The sequence below is a fragment of the Leptidea sinapis genome, chromosome 17 (genome assembly GCF_905404315.1).
Source record: "Leptidea sinapis chromosome 17, ilLepSina1.1, whole genome shotgun sequence".
Taxonomy (NCBI): Eukaryota; Metazoa; Arthropoda; class Insecta; order Lepidoptera; family Pieridae; genus Leptidea; species Leptidea sinapis.
In genome coordinates, this window is record NC_066281.1 from 6,351,879 (window position 1) to 6,370,011 (window position 18,133).

Below are 18,133 nucleotides of genomic sequence, written 5' to 3' on the forward strand. Positions count from 1 at the left end.
AACCAATGCCCGCTCATGTACCTATGCTCAAAATAAATAATAAGATAAAGTCAATGTGATAAAAATTGTTGATGTTTGACTTTAGAAGCAAATTGTGCCAACTTCCCACAACTACCATTTCAAACTTATGTCAAATCACAGCATGTTTCATATTAAACTAAATTTAAATTTTAACTCAGGCATTCCCTACGCCCGCCTCTTATTAATTTGTATTTACATCCTCTTTGCCTAATAGGTTGATCTCCCTTACCTGTATACCACTAGTAGAGGTCAGTGGTTGATCTTGATTGACTTAAAGGTGTTAGTTACCAGGTCATAAGATCCTAAAAAAATCTTGATTTGATGAATAGGTAGCATGGTCTCTGACCTTAGCCTGTTCCTTGTAGAACGAATAAAAAAAAAGTTGAAGTTGATAGGTACCTACTTTAATAAGTGGTAAATAAACAAAAAACATGTGTGGAATACTTTGTATTATTTCCTGTTCATCTGATATTAAAGTATATTTAGTATATATGAAATTAATATTTCCACAAAAATTCTCAGAAACTAAATAGGTTCTTTATACTGTTCCAGGAAAATATACTCCTGCAACGCTTAAGAAATAGAGGCCCTGACTGCACTGGTTCTTTAGTTTCAAAAGTAAATAATGAATTATTTGTGACTTTTTACGGTACTGTTCTCTGGACTCAGGGACCCAATGTTACAAAGCAACCTGTTGAAGATTACCAAGGAGTTCTCCTTTTCAATGGAGATATATATAATCAAAATTGGGTTAAAAATAAATGTGATACCAATGTTCTTCTAACATGTTTGGGTGCAGTAAGTATTTTTAACCATAGCCTTAGCCTTATATTTTGTAACACACAACCACTTCAATGTCTCATGAAGCTAACATCTGAAATCTCAACAAATACCTTATAGCTTTTGTTCAAGCTACATTTAAAATTAGGAGCAAGTTTCTTATCTACAAGGCCATTTTGAAACTGCTATTGCTGGAGAGATTGCAAAGGCACCCAAATAATGTGGCTATTAATCCAATTAATGGTATTTCATAATTTGCTTTTTATTTTTTCTTAAGGATAACACTCAAATATTAACAATTATGTATTTAGCTTGATTTTGTATAATATATTGACAGTAAATATTATTAAAAAAAACACCTAAAATCAATACGTGCATGTTAATAATCAATTATTAATACTATTAAATATTTATTTTTAGTGTGCCTCTTCCAGAAATGAAATTATAAATGTTGTAAAGGATTTAAAAGGTCCTTTTTGCTTTATTTATTTAGATAAATTAACCAACCAAATCTATTTTGCAAGAGACAGGATTGGTCGTGGTAGCCTATTGTTGCATAAATCTGAGAAAGAAATATTGATAAGTAGTGTGTTAGGTAAGTTGTTGCATCTTATTTAAAACTCCCAATCATAATTATTAAGTAAGAAAAATCTAGACTGAAATAAATATGCATATTTGTTCCCTTTGGGATGGCGACAGGGGGTACTTAGGGCTTATTATTAGTCTTAAAAAGATTTGGCCAGGCACTTTATACATTTAACAGGACTCTCCTACTTACCTAGTTTAGTAATTCAAACATGTTTCATTGCCAACTGCTTAGGCATCTTACACCTAATTCATACAGAATACCACAATGCTGTTTATTAGATAATGTTAGAGAAGTAAAGTTAGATTTTGTCACTTCTCAAAGTTAGTGTCTTAAGAAATATACTGTTTAATAATGGTAACAAATTTTAAATTTCAGGAAAAGATTATCAATGTGTAGAGATACCAGCTACATATATATATGTTTTTAATGTCAAGGAAAACATTATAACTACATTTGATTGGGATGAACAAGTGCAAAATGATTATTTAATAGATGAATGGCTACAAAATGTTGAAATAGAACAAAATCTCTCTGACTCATCCAGAAATATCAATAAAAATACTGAAAATGTATATTTTGATGAACAAGTATGTGTCAATATTTTAACAAATTAAATGTTCCTATTTTATTTTTAATATTTTAATAATGTAGCTAAAATAGACAATCACTTAAGACTTTTTCACACAAATTATCTAGTCCCTAACTAGGCATAGTTCTAGCCTGTACCATAGCCATAGGGTAGTACATGATATATTTAATGCCTGAACACACTTCTACATTAATATTTTTTTCCCTGTTGGGACTCAAACCAGTGAAAGGTGATGGTCTGTGCTGACAACATCAATGGTTTCCCGGGCAATTTCTCAACCTATATGGTTCATTTTCAGATAAATTGTTAAGCATCTTGTTTATTAAATATTTATAACATTAATTCTTAACTAAAAAGGTAACTTTTTACCTGCCCGTCTAATATAGCACAGAAAATCTTTTTCTTTCCCAAGTTGGATTTTGTTTTGCACATGGTGTGACATGACCATCTGAATTATCTGTTCTCATCCTGTAAATGTAACTTACTTTTATTCACTCTACTCCTACTTCAAAATTACATTTTTAGGATGAGGTCATAAAGTACATAGAGCACATTTCTGACACTGAACTTTGTAAGTTGTCAATATTGGAGAAGCTGTTAGAACATGAAGAAATATTATATTGTGTAAAGAATATAACTAAACTCCTGGAAGACAGTGTTAAGGTTCGCTTGGAAACACAGCCAGAAAGGTGTATTGATTGTATTAGTATTAATAATATCTGTTGTCATAGTGCAGTTGGTATTCTCTTCTCTGGTGGCTTGGATTGTACAATATTAGCCTATCTAGCAAATAAATATGTCAAAGAGGACCAATCAATTGACTTGATAAATGTTGCTTTTAAAAAGAAATGTGATGTTACCTTCGATGTCCCTGACAGATTAACTGGCAAACAGTCTTATGAGGAACTAAAACAAATATGTAACCAACGGTAAGAATATTCAATCATTATTCTCAGATTAATTATTTATAATAATATATGACTTGAACGATATTTTAATGGAAGAGAAGCACAAATTGGTTGGTGATTGCCGCCAATACAGAAGTCACACAATGCAGGCCTTGGTGGCTCAACAAATTCTTAAAGAACCTACTAATGGTGTACCATCTTATAAACAATGCACAAGGATGTCCGACTTTCTGTCCATGTTATTAAACTGTAATGATGATGATGATGATGTTGTCCTCCCAGACGTATCCGTCGACGGCGACACCCTTAGTTCGTCTTCGTCTGGGCTCTTGCATGAGCGCGAGCATGACTCGCAAAACCAAATTTTGTTTTGAAGGTCCTATTGCAAGAAGCGCAGTAAAGAGACCCACTTGAATTGTGAGTATAGTTGTAGGAGGACTTGGGTCGAGTTTTTCGAATCAGGCGTTTGGCGTCAAGGTTTTCAAGACGGGAACGCTCAAAGTTTTCTATACCCGTGTTGACAGCAGTTCGCCACTCCGACCTCTGCGTTGCAAGCTCCTCCCATGACTCACTAGACATGCCAATAGCAGTCAAGTGGCGTTTTAAGACATCCCTGTAACGCAGAAACTGTCCTCCAGGCTTCCGTTTACCTGAGCTAAGCTCAGAGTAAAATACCTTTTTTGGTAATCTTGAAGACTCCATGCGTACAAGGTGTCCACACCAGCGTAGTTGGCCTTTCATTAGCATACACTCCATTCCAGCGAGCTTAGCTCGACGTAGAACCTCCGAGTTTGGCACACGATCCTGCCATCTCACCCGAAGAATCGCCCGAAGACACTTCATGTGGAAGGTATCAAGGCGTCTGATATCTCCCTTGTAAAGACACCAGGTCTCCGAGGCATAGAGCAACAATGGTAAGATTATGGCCCTGTAGACAGGGAGTTTTGTGTGGAGTTTCAGGTCATGTTATTTCCAAACTCGTCGGTTAAGACCACCGAAAGCTGCAGCTGCTTTGGCGACTCGCGCAGAGATCTCAGACTCTAGACGATTATCACTGCGGAAAATAGTTCCAAGGTACCGGAAGGTACCTACTTCTGGCAGTGGTAAACAACACCATCTTCCGCAGATTTACCTTTCGCAGGTTGTTTTAGAATCTGGGTCTTAGAAGCACTGATTACTAAGCCGAATTTACGACAGGACTCATCTAATTTGTCCAAAAAACTCTGTAGGTCGTTCAAACTGTCAGCCATAAGGCAGACATCGTCGGCATACAGAACATCTATTACTGAAACAGAGTCTATTTTGCGTTTTGCTCAGAGACGTGCGAGGTCGAAAACGCTTTTGTCCATGCGAACATTTATGGTAATCTTGTCATTACAGCTTTTAAGAGCGTCATTCATTACTGCAGCGAAGTAGATAGCGAAAAGGGTCGGAGCCATTACACAGCCTTGCTTGACACCGCTAGTGACCGGGAACTGGTCTGTAGAGTTGTTTTCGTGACGCACACGGGCTTTCATGCCTTCGTGGAACTGGCGCACTAAATTGACGAACTTTGCAGGACAGCCACATTTTTCTAGAACAATCCAGAGGGCGGTCCTAGAAACACAGTCAAAGGCCTTTTCCAGGTCCACAAAACATAAATAGAAGTCGCGGTGTTGTTCAAAACTTTTTTCTTGAAGTTGCTTGACTACAATGATGGCATCAACCGTACCTCTTTTAGGTCTGAACCCGCACTGGGTCTCCGGAAGGAAGCATTCAGCTAAATTATTAAGGCGACTATTGATGATGTGCGCCAGAATTTTGCCAGCTGTGGAAAGCAATGCAATGCCTCTAAACGAGCCACAATCTGAGAGGTCCCCTTTGCCTTTATATAGCTTGCTAATAGAAGCATCCTTCCAGTCCTGTGGAACCATCTCAACATCCCAAATCAGTTTGATAAGTTCAAAAAGTCTGGACTTGATACTCGGTCCACCGTATTTGAAAATTTCAGAAGACAGATTGTCCGAACTAGGTGATTTACCATTTTTTAAACGGTTGATCGCAGTAACGAACTCGGCGTACGAAGGCGGGTCATCCAAGCCCGAAGCAGATGGCAAGCTCTCAAGTGAATTAATGTAAGACTGATCTACTCCTTGACTACCGAGATTGAGCACTTCATTAAAGTGTTCAGCCCAACGAAGAAGAACCTCATTTGGATCTGTCAACTTCTTAGCTTTATCTCACGAGTAAACAGGGGCAGTCCTTTTAGCGCGGGGTCCGTAAACGGATTTTAGCCCTTCGAAAAATTTTGCTGTTTGGCTAGTGTCAACTAACCATTGTAGTTCTTCGTCTTTAAGGCGCCACCAACTATCCTTTTGTTCTCGGATCTTTGCTTTAAGATCCTGCTGAAGAGACTTGCGCTGCCCTGCACTGACTCCTCTTAGAGCGAGACGATAGTTTTCAACAAGCTGCCGTATTTCCACATCAGAATCATCGAACCAGTCTTGATGTTTTTTATGTGGTGTGCCAATAACTCGCTGAGAAACACCATAGAGAGCCTTGGAATATGTACGCTACCTGGCATCCACTGAGGTAATATCATCAGTGCTGGGCATTGCTGCCTCAAATTCCGCATCTAGCTCACGACAAAGTCCCTCATCACGCACCAAACGCGCACAAGCAAGTCGAGCTGGAATCCTGTGTTCTGCTATACGCGGAGGCTTGTAGTAAAGCCTCATCCTGGATCTAATAAGACGATGGTCAGTCCAGGCTTGGGCACCACGCATTGCTCTTGTAATAAGTACATCTCTCAGGTCTCGCCGGCGTACAATGATGTAATCAAGAAGATGCCAGTGCCCAGAGCGTGGGTGCATCCAAGATGTCTTGTATTTATCGGGTAGCCTGAAGAATGTGTTTGTTATGCTGAGGTTGAATTCGGAGCATAACGTCAGGAGAGCAACACCGTTGGTGTTGCACTTACCTACTCCATGTCTCCCCAGTACGTTCTTCCAGGCGATATATTCTGTGCCAACACGCGCATTAAAGTCACCCAGCAGAATCAACTTGTCACAATCTGGAATCCCCAGCAAAACATCACGCAGATTCTCATAAAATTGAAGTTTGTTAAACTGTAATACAAAGATGTCGAGGCAGACCCCAAAAATAATGGTGTGAAGATCTTGATGGCTATAATAACACATGGTCACAGCTGGCACAGGACCGAGATAAAATGAAGTAAAACAGGGGAGGCTTTTGCCCAGAGGTAGGATCCGTTAGGCTAATAAAAATAACTATTTGTTTGTTAAATAATTATTTGTTATGTGGAACATCAGTTTCTTGTTCATGTAACAGCATTTTTCCTTTGATTTTTAAAGGAAATGGATATTTAGAGAAATCAATGTGCTGAAAGAAGACTTAGTGAAATATCAGAGCTCAAGAATAGCTGACCTTATATACCCAAGAAAGACAGTACTGGATGAAAGTTTGGGGTGCGCCCTATGGTATGCAGCACAGGGTCAAGATGAATGCAATGTGTCTGCATGTAGGGTGAGAAATATTTCATTTCTTGCTGATTTTTTTTTAAAAGATCACTTTTATATTGAATGAATATATGAAAACTTTATTAATAACAAACACAAACCACACAGAATAATGAAAGTAAAAAGACAGAGAAAATAAAAATTAAGAACTAATAATATAAAAATAATACAAATGCCAAAAAGAAACAATTATGTGTATAATATTATAGTGATTATCTTAATTTAAAAGTACTGTGTAGTAGTTATAGTTACTAAAAGGAGCTGACTGAGTGTCATGCTATGTTGGTATAATACCAACACAGCACTGATTTTATCAATCCTAACTATTTCTTCTGTGAAGCAATAATGTGTAAACATTGTGTTTCAGTCTGAAGGGTGCGTAGCTAGTGAAATGACTGGGCAAATAAGACTTAACATCTTATGTCTTAAGGTGACAAGCGCAATTGCAGTGCCGTTTAAAATATTTTGATTTAATCATAATGGTAAGAATCCTGAGCGGCACTGCATTGTCATGGGTGGGACGTATCTATATTATCATCAGCTGAACATCCCACTCGGCTCATCCCTTGATGTTATAAAAAAACTAATATTGTAAATTTGGATATGAGCGGCCATGATTATATATTACCCTTTCACAGTTTAACTAGACACTAATCTTGATAAGATGTTACATATTATTCACATTAGGTGAAAAAACAGATAGAGTGAGTACTCTCACTATTGAAGCTCCCAAAGGAGTTTATGAGAATATTACGAGGTCGAGGACAGAAGCTATCATTTACCTATCATGCAAGTAATTAACACAGTTACAACTTTTGCACAATAATATAAATTTATTGGTCACACATTGGTTTGACACACAACAAAATCTGTTTTCCTAATGACGATAGATCTCTCGCAAACGCACTGTTATTTTTTTAAATGAAATGTCAAAATTTAATTTGTTTGGTACATTTATAATTATTATATGAAAATAGTAATTATATTGTTATTTCAGCAAAGTGCATAGACCCATGCCTCTCAAATTTTTAAATAAATTATTCAAAAGTAATTATATATTAAAACCTTCGCCGTAACAAATTGATGCCACAAATTGGTTGTACCTTTAAGGTGCAGATTTGAAATTTTTATTTGTTCGCGGTGACACACCTTTGAATCCTAGCCTCTGATTGGCGTAGGTGTTCTTTTACACGATCAGTGCCTTAAAGTGTAATGTGTTTATCTATCGAAAATTCGTAGTGTTTTAACATAAGCAACGGCTACTAACAGATAAAGATAATTATTAGTAAAATCAGATTAATTCAAATAGGTTAGTTTTATTTATTTAGAACATTCGTAACAAGACCATCAGCTCATACCAAAATATAATAAAAGAAGAATATTTAAATAATTTTTCAATAATCTGGATTTCAAGAAAATAATTATGAACCTCAGAATACAGAACAAACTGTATTTTGAGCTATGAACTTAGAATATTTATACGTCTGATAGAGCCTCTTACTGCTATACAACCGATGAAAACAAGTCAGGTTTATTACTTTAGTGTGCGTGACAAGATGATACCATGGAAGAACAGTGCACGTAGAGTTAATTCTACTGCTACTGAGTAGGTACCTACATACAACTTAATGGGTCCTTTTTTTGGTGAAGTAAATCGAGTTTTCTTATTTCAGATTCTTCTTCTTGGATCTGGAGCGGATGAACTATTTGGTGGATATGTGCGCCATCGGAATGCATACAAAAGACGTGGGTGGCCCGGGCTTAACGGAGAGCTGATGCTAGACTGGGACAGGATATCATTTAGAAACCTCGCCAGAGACAATAGAGTGATATGTGATCATGGCAGAGTTCCACGATTGCCGTATTTAGATGATGATTTTACAGAATACGTACTGAAACTCAAGCCCTGGTTTAAGTGAGTTCATTACAGACTAAACCAGTAAAATGGCGAGAAATTACCGAAGCTTCTAACATAAAAGTCGTTCAAATTTGATTAAAAAAAATAATTATTATTTTTAAGTTGTAACAATACTTTTGATCTAAAGAATTATAATATAAAGTACCATCCGCATCACTTTGACGTCTGGCATTCCACAACCGCGCTTTTGCAAGAAATTTCTTGCCTCGCACAGCCACTTTGTGGAATCAATTACCGGCTGCGGTTTATCCGAACCGATGCGACTTAGGGATCTTCAAGAAAAGAGCATATACCCACCCTATAGTCGGCAAAGCATCTCTTGACACCTGTTGTTGCGCATGTCCATGGGTGGTTGCCCCAACTCTCCCCATCCCGTGAGCCTCTTGCCCGTTTGCCCCTTCTTATATCAAAAAAATATATTTCTTTTTACAACTATAAATGCGATAGCCTGGTTTCATTAATTGTTTATATAAAGTATATCTTCTTAGACGGACACTCTTGTCAGAGTGGTCATGGTTGCGCTGACGAGGTACATAGTGGGGTGTTCGGTGGGTCAATATTCTCTCTGAGGGTAGATCTCCTGGCGATGTGCTTCCATATATAAAGTATATAGCAATTTGCATACACAAAAATTATCAGGATTTATAAAACCTTTTTTGTACAATTTTGTGACGTCTCTGTTGAAGGTTGTTTTACACTCCTGTAGCTCGATTCAACCTTATCCTAATTCTCCAGATATTTTATAACTAAAAATACCTTTTTGGAGAAGAGTGCTTGAAATAATCCTTAAGATGGTCTCAAATGAGTTTGAGTCGATGACGTTACTAAGGTATAGAATAACCCAGTAATTTCACCAGCTATGGCGCCGCTGTCTAGCAGATATTCTGACCAATGGATCCTCCGACCTTTTCCTTTATGTACATGGACTTTGATTAATTGATGAAACATTGTTTACAGATGTTTTCCAAGTGATAAACTTGGTACAGGTATAGGAGACAAGTTAATGTTAAGATTAGTTGCTTTTCACCTGGGATTAAAAAATGCAGTCACTCTACCAAAGCGAGCTCTTCAGTTTGGATCAAGAATTGCCAATAAAAAACAAAATGGAAGTGACTTATCACAGATTTTACAAATAAATTAATAAAATAGTTTGTTTTTATTTTCTTCGATAATAATTACTTTGATAATTAAAACTGTAAATTATGTTGAAACCTTAGAATTTATATAATTTATACTTACGTCGAGACACAGAGTATATTATAGGTATAATCCGATGAAAATATGCCAGGTTTATTAATTTAGTGTAAAGAGGAGGAAATCAATGATCCGAAAGCAGTGTACCTTCCTCACCATGCAGTGGTGAGAGAGGATAGACAAACGACCAAAGTTCGCGTTGTAATTAACGCATCTTCAAAAGGAACCAACGGTGTATCTTTAAATGACGACCTATTAGTAGGACCAAAACTTCAGCATGATTTGTGACATCTGTTAATGAGATGGCGGACGCATCACATTTACTAACACGAAAGTTAAGTCTTAAATATTGACGGTAGCGTGAACTTATTTAAAAAAAAATTGATCTTATAAATCCAAACACTTTATGAAGGTGGCAAGAAATAATTTACTCTACACGGCTTTGTTAACAGTAGTTATGAAACTCTTTTTTGCTTCGAAGGTAGTTTCAAAAGACGGATTATAAATTGCACCTTACGATCAATTGCAACCACAACCGCATCATGATACTAAAAATTCCCAATTTCGGATACGTTGCCCTCGCTCAATGACTGCCATCGTTGCAATCAGTCAAGATGAATGCCAAACTCGCAGAGATCGTGAGTGCTATGGACGCAACCGCGCTCTTCAACAAAATAATCTAGTCTTCCTCTTGTAACAATAATAATGTTACACGGCGCATGGGCACGCTCTTTAAGTCATAAAATTTCATACGAGCAGTATGCTCCTCAATCGTAAAAATTTAAATTTCTCACCATACACGTTGCTGTGACAAACCATCAGAACATACCAAAGTATGCGCGTCTACCAGCATACCACATAAACAAGTATGTACAGGTGCCACCCAGCAGCACCACGAACTGACACCACATTGCATCGTCAAGAGCTGATGCAACGATGGAAAATGCGCCTCACGATGCTCCATCCTTCTTCTTAGACGCTATGCATCACGCCAGGCTATGCAACAAACGCAGTTGCCACTTCGTAGCACCACAAGCCCGTGACACCGATGAACATGAAAAAAAAAATTATTTATATTAAAAATTATTTAAGTATTTCATAAAATGCAATGACATCCTAAACACCATTCATTAAATAAATGTTCATAATTAACAATCAATTATAAAAATAATTCAATTAAATTTAAACAATAAATTACTACATCTTTTAAATCCGCTTGGCCAAACTGACCAAGAGTCTTGCTGCTAGACATCCGATGAAAACAGGCCTGTATGTCATAAAATTTTATTGAAATCTAAAGCATAAATAATTTCAAAACTCACCTGGATGAAGTCAGGGTGGCGCAAAACAATGCACTCACAGTTTCAAACATCAAAGTCAACGCTTTCAAACTACTACTTGATCCGTAGACACGATCTGTGCACTACTTGGCTGATCTCCTGCACGTCACAATCGAAGGCTCCACACAACGTCCAAATTAAGTCACGCAAACACCGAGTGTGAGATGGCAATCGCAATCGAAACTTACAAAGACTACGTGTTCAGTGACACACGTGAGGTTTTTTTTCCCACTGTGATGACGGTTTCAGGACGATACAACACGGCTTTTTAACAGAAGCAATGACACACGATCTCGATCTTAAACCACCTTTGAAAATAAATTACAAAAATAAAATCTTCACCCAAACTCGCTCTAGATTGAATGTATCCTGCAAATTCAAGTCCCATCAAATTACGACGGGGTGGCGATCCAAACTGAGAATCGATCTCTCAACTGCGATACCCCATGCCAACATAACAAGCTGCTTGACCATGCTCCCCGCCTTGGAAGGTCGGAGACCTTTCAACATGAATGAAGTAATATTAAATAAATTAAACAAAAGAGTACAACCAATTATATAGTTACTTCTGACTAAGTGGTATCATGAGCGGTAAAGGAGGATTAACCTAGAATTCTCTCAAAAAACAAAAACGTAAAAACAAAATGGCTCAAAGAGTGGTCAATTAAACAATAGGTTTTTTTTCCTAAAAATAAGCTAAAATAAATCTTATAAACTAGTTACAAGTTACTGTGTTGGTATAAGGTAAAGTTTTACAACCGGACGCTTGAAAACACACTGGTTTATCAGGAGTAGACCACTTCTGTCGAATCTGCAGCGTATGCAGATATTCAGTGTGCCATTTCTTTCAAAACGATTGCACCATGCTGTCTAACAAATGTTTACGCTGTACTAAATTAACAGGTTGATCAGACAAATCTGGAGCAGGTAAATATTTTAGCCGTGATGCCATTCAAAAATGGCGTAATTTATTTATTTATACTTTAATAAAACGGCGTGAACCAATTACAATATTAAAGTAAATAATTACAAATTAAAAGCTAATACATATTACACAAATAATAGTTAATTAATACAAAGTTTACTGTAATTAACTAACAATTAATAAATATCCAAATACCGTTCATCCATTCCTCTCGCAAAAACGCAAGCACTCTGTTAAAATCGTCTGCCATCCATCCGCAAATACATCAAAGCAGGGTTGGCTTCGAAAAGAGCGGAGAGAGACCTCGTTATAGGTGAGTTGGTGCGAGCCACAGTACGATGTGTTGGACTCTAGAACAATCTATGCCTGCGCCTCGAACAGTAATTGTCCGGTACAAAGATTCTGCATAGCTCATCATGCAAACTCGGCGCATCTATATCACCTCCGAGAACTTTGCACATAACTGTGAGCTGCTGTCGCTTTCGCCTAACCTCGAGGGAGTTGTAGCTTAATGTACCGAGAAGAAATTTTGTGGGATACATATCCATGCATACGTTTGCAAAGGTACCTAAGAAAAGCTTTTTGTACCTTTTCGAGAAGGAGTACAGAAGTACTTTCATGCGGATCCCACACACACATAGCTGTTTCTAGCTTGCTGCGCACTAAAGCACCAAATAAAAGCCTTATGACTGGTTCAGATGTGAAATCCCCAGAATTCCTCAAAACAAAACCTAAAGTTCTATAGGATTCTTTTGCCAGAGTGGTAATATGATTATGGAAGGTTAACTTTCGATCGAATGTGACACCCAGGTCTATGATAGTTTCTGATCGAGATATCAAATCACCACCTATGTTATAATCAAACTCTAGTGGGTAACTTTCGACCGAAACTCATGGCATAGCATTTGGATGTATTAAATGCCATACGGTTCCTCAAGCTCTACTGAAACACAGCTTGCACATCATTTTGGAGTGCCATGCAATCTGAATCAGATTTGATCTCTTTGAAGAGTTTTAGGTCATCAGCATAAAGGATACACCGGGAATTATCAAGCACATAACGCAATAACCTCAGAATGTGGATCAGAGGATACCACATTAAGAGGACGTGAGTTCATGATACATTCAACTTGGGTTAGACCTCTTTGGAGCACTTCATAAGTGAGAAGCTGCAACCCAATAACTCGATATAAATGTGTCTTCAAACTCTTAATATTTGATTCCCACATAGAATCAAAATGTGGTGATCTAGGCGGTATCATTTTCCAATTAATTTTATGCAAGATAAATTCTTGAGAAAGGGAAGTCTTAAATTTTGAAGTCAATAAAAATGTATATAACTACTCCAACTGTGCCTTCGCTTAGTTCTGTTATCAGAATATTGGCAAGACACAGGCCCCCGACGGGAAATAAAATGCTTGAAAGCGGCAAAGAACGCATCATTGGTTAAATCAGAAACTCAATTGTGACTAAATAATAAATAAATTGTGACTAAACATACAAATAGACAAATGTATGCCTTTTTTAAGCCCCTGAGACACGATACGCAGGAAGGTCTGCCATGAAGGGCATCTGATGATGCGGGTTTAATTTAAAGCAACAGTTCGAGTAACAGATCTTACGACAGTTCTGGCATCCAATATTCAATAACGCTATCTAAGAATTGATACAAGAAAATCTGGTCCTGTATGACAATTCGTTACGTGGTAATGTCGAATAATCAAATTAACCACGTGATTATTCTTTGGAAGAAGAGCGGGATGCTTGGCATCAGAGGGAAGACTTGACTTGGATAGTCATCCTCCAACTCTCAAAATGCCTTCTTCATCTAAGGAAACTGCCAGTGGTCGAAGTTTCTTAGACGGCAATTTCGAGTCTTTAAGTAAAGCGATATCTTGTGAAAAATAATGAATGAATCCAGAATAGAGCAATCGTAGAATCAGAAAAGGCATAAATTTCTGAAATTGGAAAGCGGCTGGAGTAAGACTCCTTCACAGTACATATTAATTTAGACATTAGCACGGCTGCACATAGCCCGAGTCGTGCCAACGTTGTCACTTTAGTTGGTAGACTTTGCGCAAAGCAACGTCACTGTGACACTAGAGGGGAAGGTACAGTGGGCATAAATAGCACAACCATATCCCTGAATACTTGCGTCACAGAATGCAACAAGTTAAGTTAAGAATGGAATGAGTTAGCTTACCCATTAAATATTGGATACGGTGAGTCTGTTAGTTCTTTATTCTCATGAATATTTGTTTTAAATGACAGCCCATTTTTTTGTCTTTCCATCGAAACTAGGAAGCTCGATGGGTGGAATTTTTATATTGAAGGAAGTATTGTTCAAGCGCGACTGTGGCAAAGACAAGTGATCCGATAATATTTTATTTCGAACCCTTTTTATTTTTTCATATATAAATCATCAAATGATTCTAAGCTTTGAAAATTAGATGAAGAATCAGGTTTTAAGTTAATTCAATATCTGATGCAATTTTTTTTTTATACTCTACCCTCAACTCATAAATAATTTCTGAATCAGCTAAAAACTGTTCATTATTGCGTGATTCGAAGCTAGATTATACAAACGATTTATTCTTTTAAATATTATTTCTTTTTCACCGTTTTGAGAATTTGTCATGATCCATTTTGTCTTTACTTATTTTACTTGAACAAAATTTATATTATACTAACTTTTCTGATTTTTATCAATATGGCGTGCGATGAATATGAAGATAATTGGTGGTCATATGAAGATAATTAAAGAAATTTTGATTATTATTTATTTAATTACGTAATGATAATTATATGCTGGACAATATCTGAGCTCATGAGGTCCATAAAGTATGGTAGAGCGTTTAAACCCTACACATAAATGATGGTAGGCTGTCGTGTAAATAGACAGTCTACCGCGGGGAACGTAAGTCGAAAAAGAAAGCGGATAATTATGGCGACAACTAATGTAAGAACCAATACACTAACCTGTATTGAATCTAGAGTTTCCTAAGGAGGAATACTCGCAGATCAGTCTTGATTCGTGGGTTGTCATTGTTGCAGCAGAGCAGATAAACACAGCAATCAGGAAAGCTTCCACGGTATATTCGGGAACTAGATTGATGTCATAAGCAAGACTTCAAAATATATGCAGCGGACACGTGGCACACAAAAACACTTAAAAAGTTATAGAATCAATCACGGCAGGCAGACAACTCGAAGACAACCAAAGAGTATAATAATATATAGGGAAAAGAGAGCCCTCTCTACGCATTATGAGTTGTCTATTTGAAAACTAGCGCCATCTAGAGATTGGCCCCGAAAATAACTATATATAAGCTCGAAATTATAAAATTCATTTTTAATGTTGTGACGCAATTAAATAACTAACTCTACTTTTTAATGTAGGTATTGCAATTTTTATTATAATAAATGTTGAAATTGCGCGTAGAGTTAGTTATTAAATTTTGTCACAACATAGAACATAAAGTATAGATTTAGTAGTGTAAATATGCAAAATGGAACACGAGAGCTACATACATACGCAAACGCTAGAAGTAGCCGCCATGTTATGACCAGTGGGCAGTGACACAAATAAAGAAAAGTTGAAAGGTTTCAAAGCGAGTGACAGCTGACAAAGCTTTCATTTTCGGGCCAACTAAAAGATGGCACTACAGTCTTCTGAAAACGTCACTTTAAGGCGTCTGTCCCATCCCTGAAGGCTGGTCTGTCTAGCTGGTTTTTGGCGAGCGAGTCGATTATTCGCACGTATTCCAGCGCGCATGCGCGACAACTAGCGCAATCCAGACCTTTCAAGCGTAACTAAATACAATTCAAGTTAGCAGAAGGCCCAATGCATCATTAGCCGTCATAATTTATCCACATAAATGAAACTATTATGAAAATATTAATTATTTTAGTGAGCTATACAACAAGCTGCTTCACCAATGATTTTCACAATTCATTTTTCGTCATTACAAAATTCTATTTATTATTATAAATGATTTAACATTAACAAACTCTATCGGCCTTACAAATAAAAATGTTTTATAACAACTCTATTCCACCGTTATACTGAGTATAGGCTATACTTGGTGTATTATGAAAATAGAACAAAAAAGATGTTGACAATTAATCTATTTTTTACTACTACTAATTACACGACTCTACAAAAAAATTTTCGTTCTTTGTCCTAAAGTTTATACTATTATTTTCCAGTTAGTTATGCACAAAAACGAAAAGAAAATACCTTTTTTCTAAAGTTTGCTTTTGTGATAGTTATAATAATAATACTAATTTTTAAATTTTTTCATAAATTTTAATTGATTTTAATATTTTTAAAAAGACCGCGCGGTGAGAGTGGGGTATTAACGTTTACACTGTGCCGCTAGATGGTACCCGAGTGATAAACAACCATCAGGTGTTATTTACAAGCCCAGAATAACTTAAAATGTCGTCACGAAAGTGCAAATACGATGCTGATGCATTTTGTTTTATATGTGGTCAATTTATTAAAGTTCGAGACGTGAAATATGAACTAAAGACATCTCAAGTTCTCTGTGAAACCTATGAAGCTTATTTTGACTGTCCTGTACGGAATCAAGATAAGCCATGGGCTCCACATGTTGCTTGTAGTTATTGTAAAAGGCGTTTGGAAGGTAAGCAATTTTTATTTAATTAAGCGATGAATCCAAAATAATAGACATATTAATTTTTATTTTTATATTTTTAGGTTGGTATCGAGGTGAGAAAAGGTCTATGAAATTTGTAATACCAAGGATTTGGCGAGAACCAAAAGACCATATTACTGACTGCTACTTTTGTATGGTGAATCCGAGTAAAAGACGTAGAGGTAAAAATGCAAAACCTATTGAATATCCTGACCTCGAATCTTCTTCTGCTCCAATTGCTCACGACCTGACACGACCAGTACCTGAGCCACCAAAAAAATTATCGCAGAAAAGTGTCTCATCTTTTAGTTCTATAAAAGTAATTCCGATAAGGAGTTTTTGCCTACACCTGAACAACCAAAACACTATCTCATTACTTCAGAAGATTTTAACGATCTAATTAGAGATTTAAATTTGGCAAAAAATAAAGCAGAGCTTCTAGGCTCTCGGTTAAAACAGTGGAATTTGCTTGATGATTTTAAGATCACGGATCAGCGGACTAGGCATGAAATGTTTGCAACGTTTTTCACGAAGGAAGATGGACTTTGTTTTTGTAATGACATTAAAGGTATGTTTGAAGCAATTGGCATACCCTGTGTCCCTAGCGAATGGCGTTTATTCATTGACAGCTCTACAAAAAGATTAAAAGCAGTTCTATTGCACAACGGAAATAAATTTCCGTCTCTTCCAATTGCTCACTCAGTACATCTTAAAGAAAATTATGAAAGTGTCAAAATTTTGCTTGAATCTGTAAAGTATCGTGAGTATAACTGGGAGCTGATAGGAGATTTTAAAATGGTGGTATTTTTAATGGGGCTACAGGGTGGATATACAAAGTATCCGTGTTATTTGTGCTTGTGGGATAGCAAAGCGAATTCTAAACACTATATTCAACGGTCATGGCCTGTAAGAACAGAATTGTGTGTCGGAAAACAGAACGTCAAATTTGAGCCGATTGTTGAAGCGGAAAAAGTGTTAATGCCGCCTTTGCACATTAAGTTAGGGTTGATGAAACAATTTGTTAAAAAACTGGATGAAACTTCAGAAGCTTTTGGATACTTAAAAATTTTTTTTCCGAAGTTATCGGAAGCAAAGGTTAAAGCTGGGGTTTTTGTTGGTCCGCAAATAAGACAGATTTTCGCCGATGGAAAATTTCCAACGTTGCTGAATCGTACTCAAAAAGCAAGTTGGAACAGTTTTAAAGCAGTAGTTTCTGGATTTTTAGGAAATAATAAAGCTGAAAACTACGAAAAGTTGGTTGAGGATATACAATAAAATATACATATTTTAAGGCCATGGGCTGCAGGATGTCATTAAAAGTACATATGCTGCATGCTCATTTGGATAAATTTAAAAACAATATGGGAGCCTATTCCGAAGAGCAAGGAGAACGTTTCCATCAGGACATCATGAATTTTGAACAACGCTATCAAGGCCAATACAATGAAAACATGATGGACGACTATATTTGGGGTTTATTGAGAGAAAGTAGCTATGAACATAAAAGAAAAAGTAAAAGTGTGCACTTTTAAGTTATTTTCCACTTTTCTGTAAGCTAATTTGATAGTAAAACTTAATAAAAATAATAAACATTTTTATTTCAATAGTTTTATTTTCAATCAAAAATTAAAATCCGAGATTTTTGAAAATTTCGTTCAGTCAGTCTTCTAACCACAAAAGCAAAGTTTTT

General features: G+C 36.6%; 1 protein-coding gene across 2 annotated transcripts; it reads left to right on the forward strand.

Annotated features, from left to right (window-relative positions):
* The first annotated feature begins 279 nt into the window (after positions 1–279).
* On the forward strand, positions 280–9,474 carry LOC126969226 (asparagine synthetase domain-containing protein CG17486). 2 transcript variants are annotated; one of them, XM_050814568.1, is made up of 8 exons: positions 280–497; positions 574–819; positions 1,222–1,396; positions 1,766–1,977; positions 2,505–2,908; positions 6,241–6,412; positions 8,079–8,320; positions 9,281–9,474. In XM_050814568.1, exons 1-8 carry the CDS (start codon positions 453–455, stop codon positions 9,462–9,464), a joined length of 1,680 nt encoding a protein of 559 aa, XP_050670525.1. In that variant the 5' UTR covers positions 280–452; the 3' UTR covers positions 9,465–9,474. The 2 variants fall into 2 exon arrangements, with proteins under 2 accessions (XP_050670525.1, XP_050670526.1); XM_050814569.1 differs by lacking the exons at positions 280–497; positions 1,222–1,396 and having other exon boundaries at positions 669–819.
* The last annotated feature ends 8,659 nt before the right edge of the window (positions 9,475–18,133 follow it).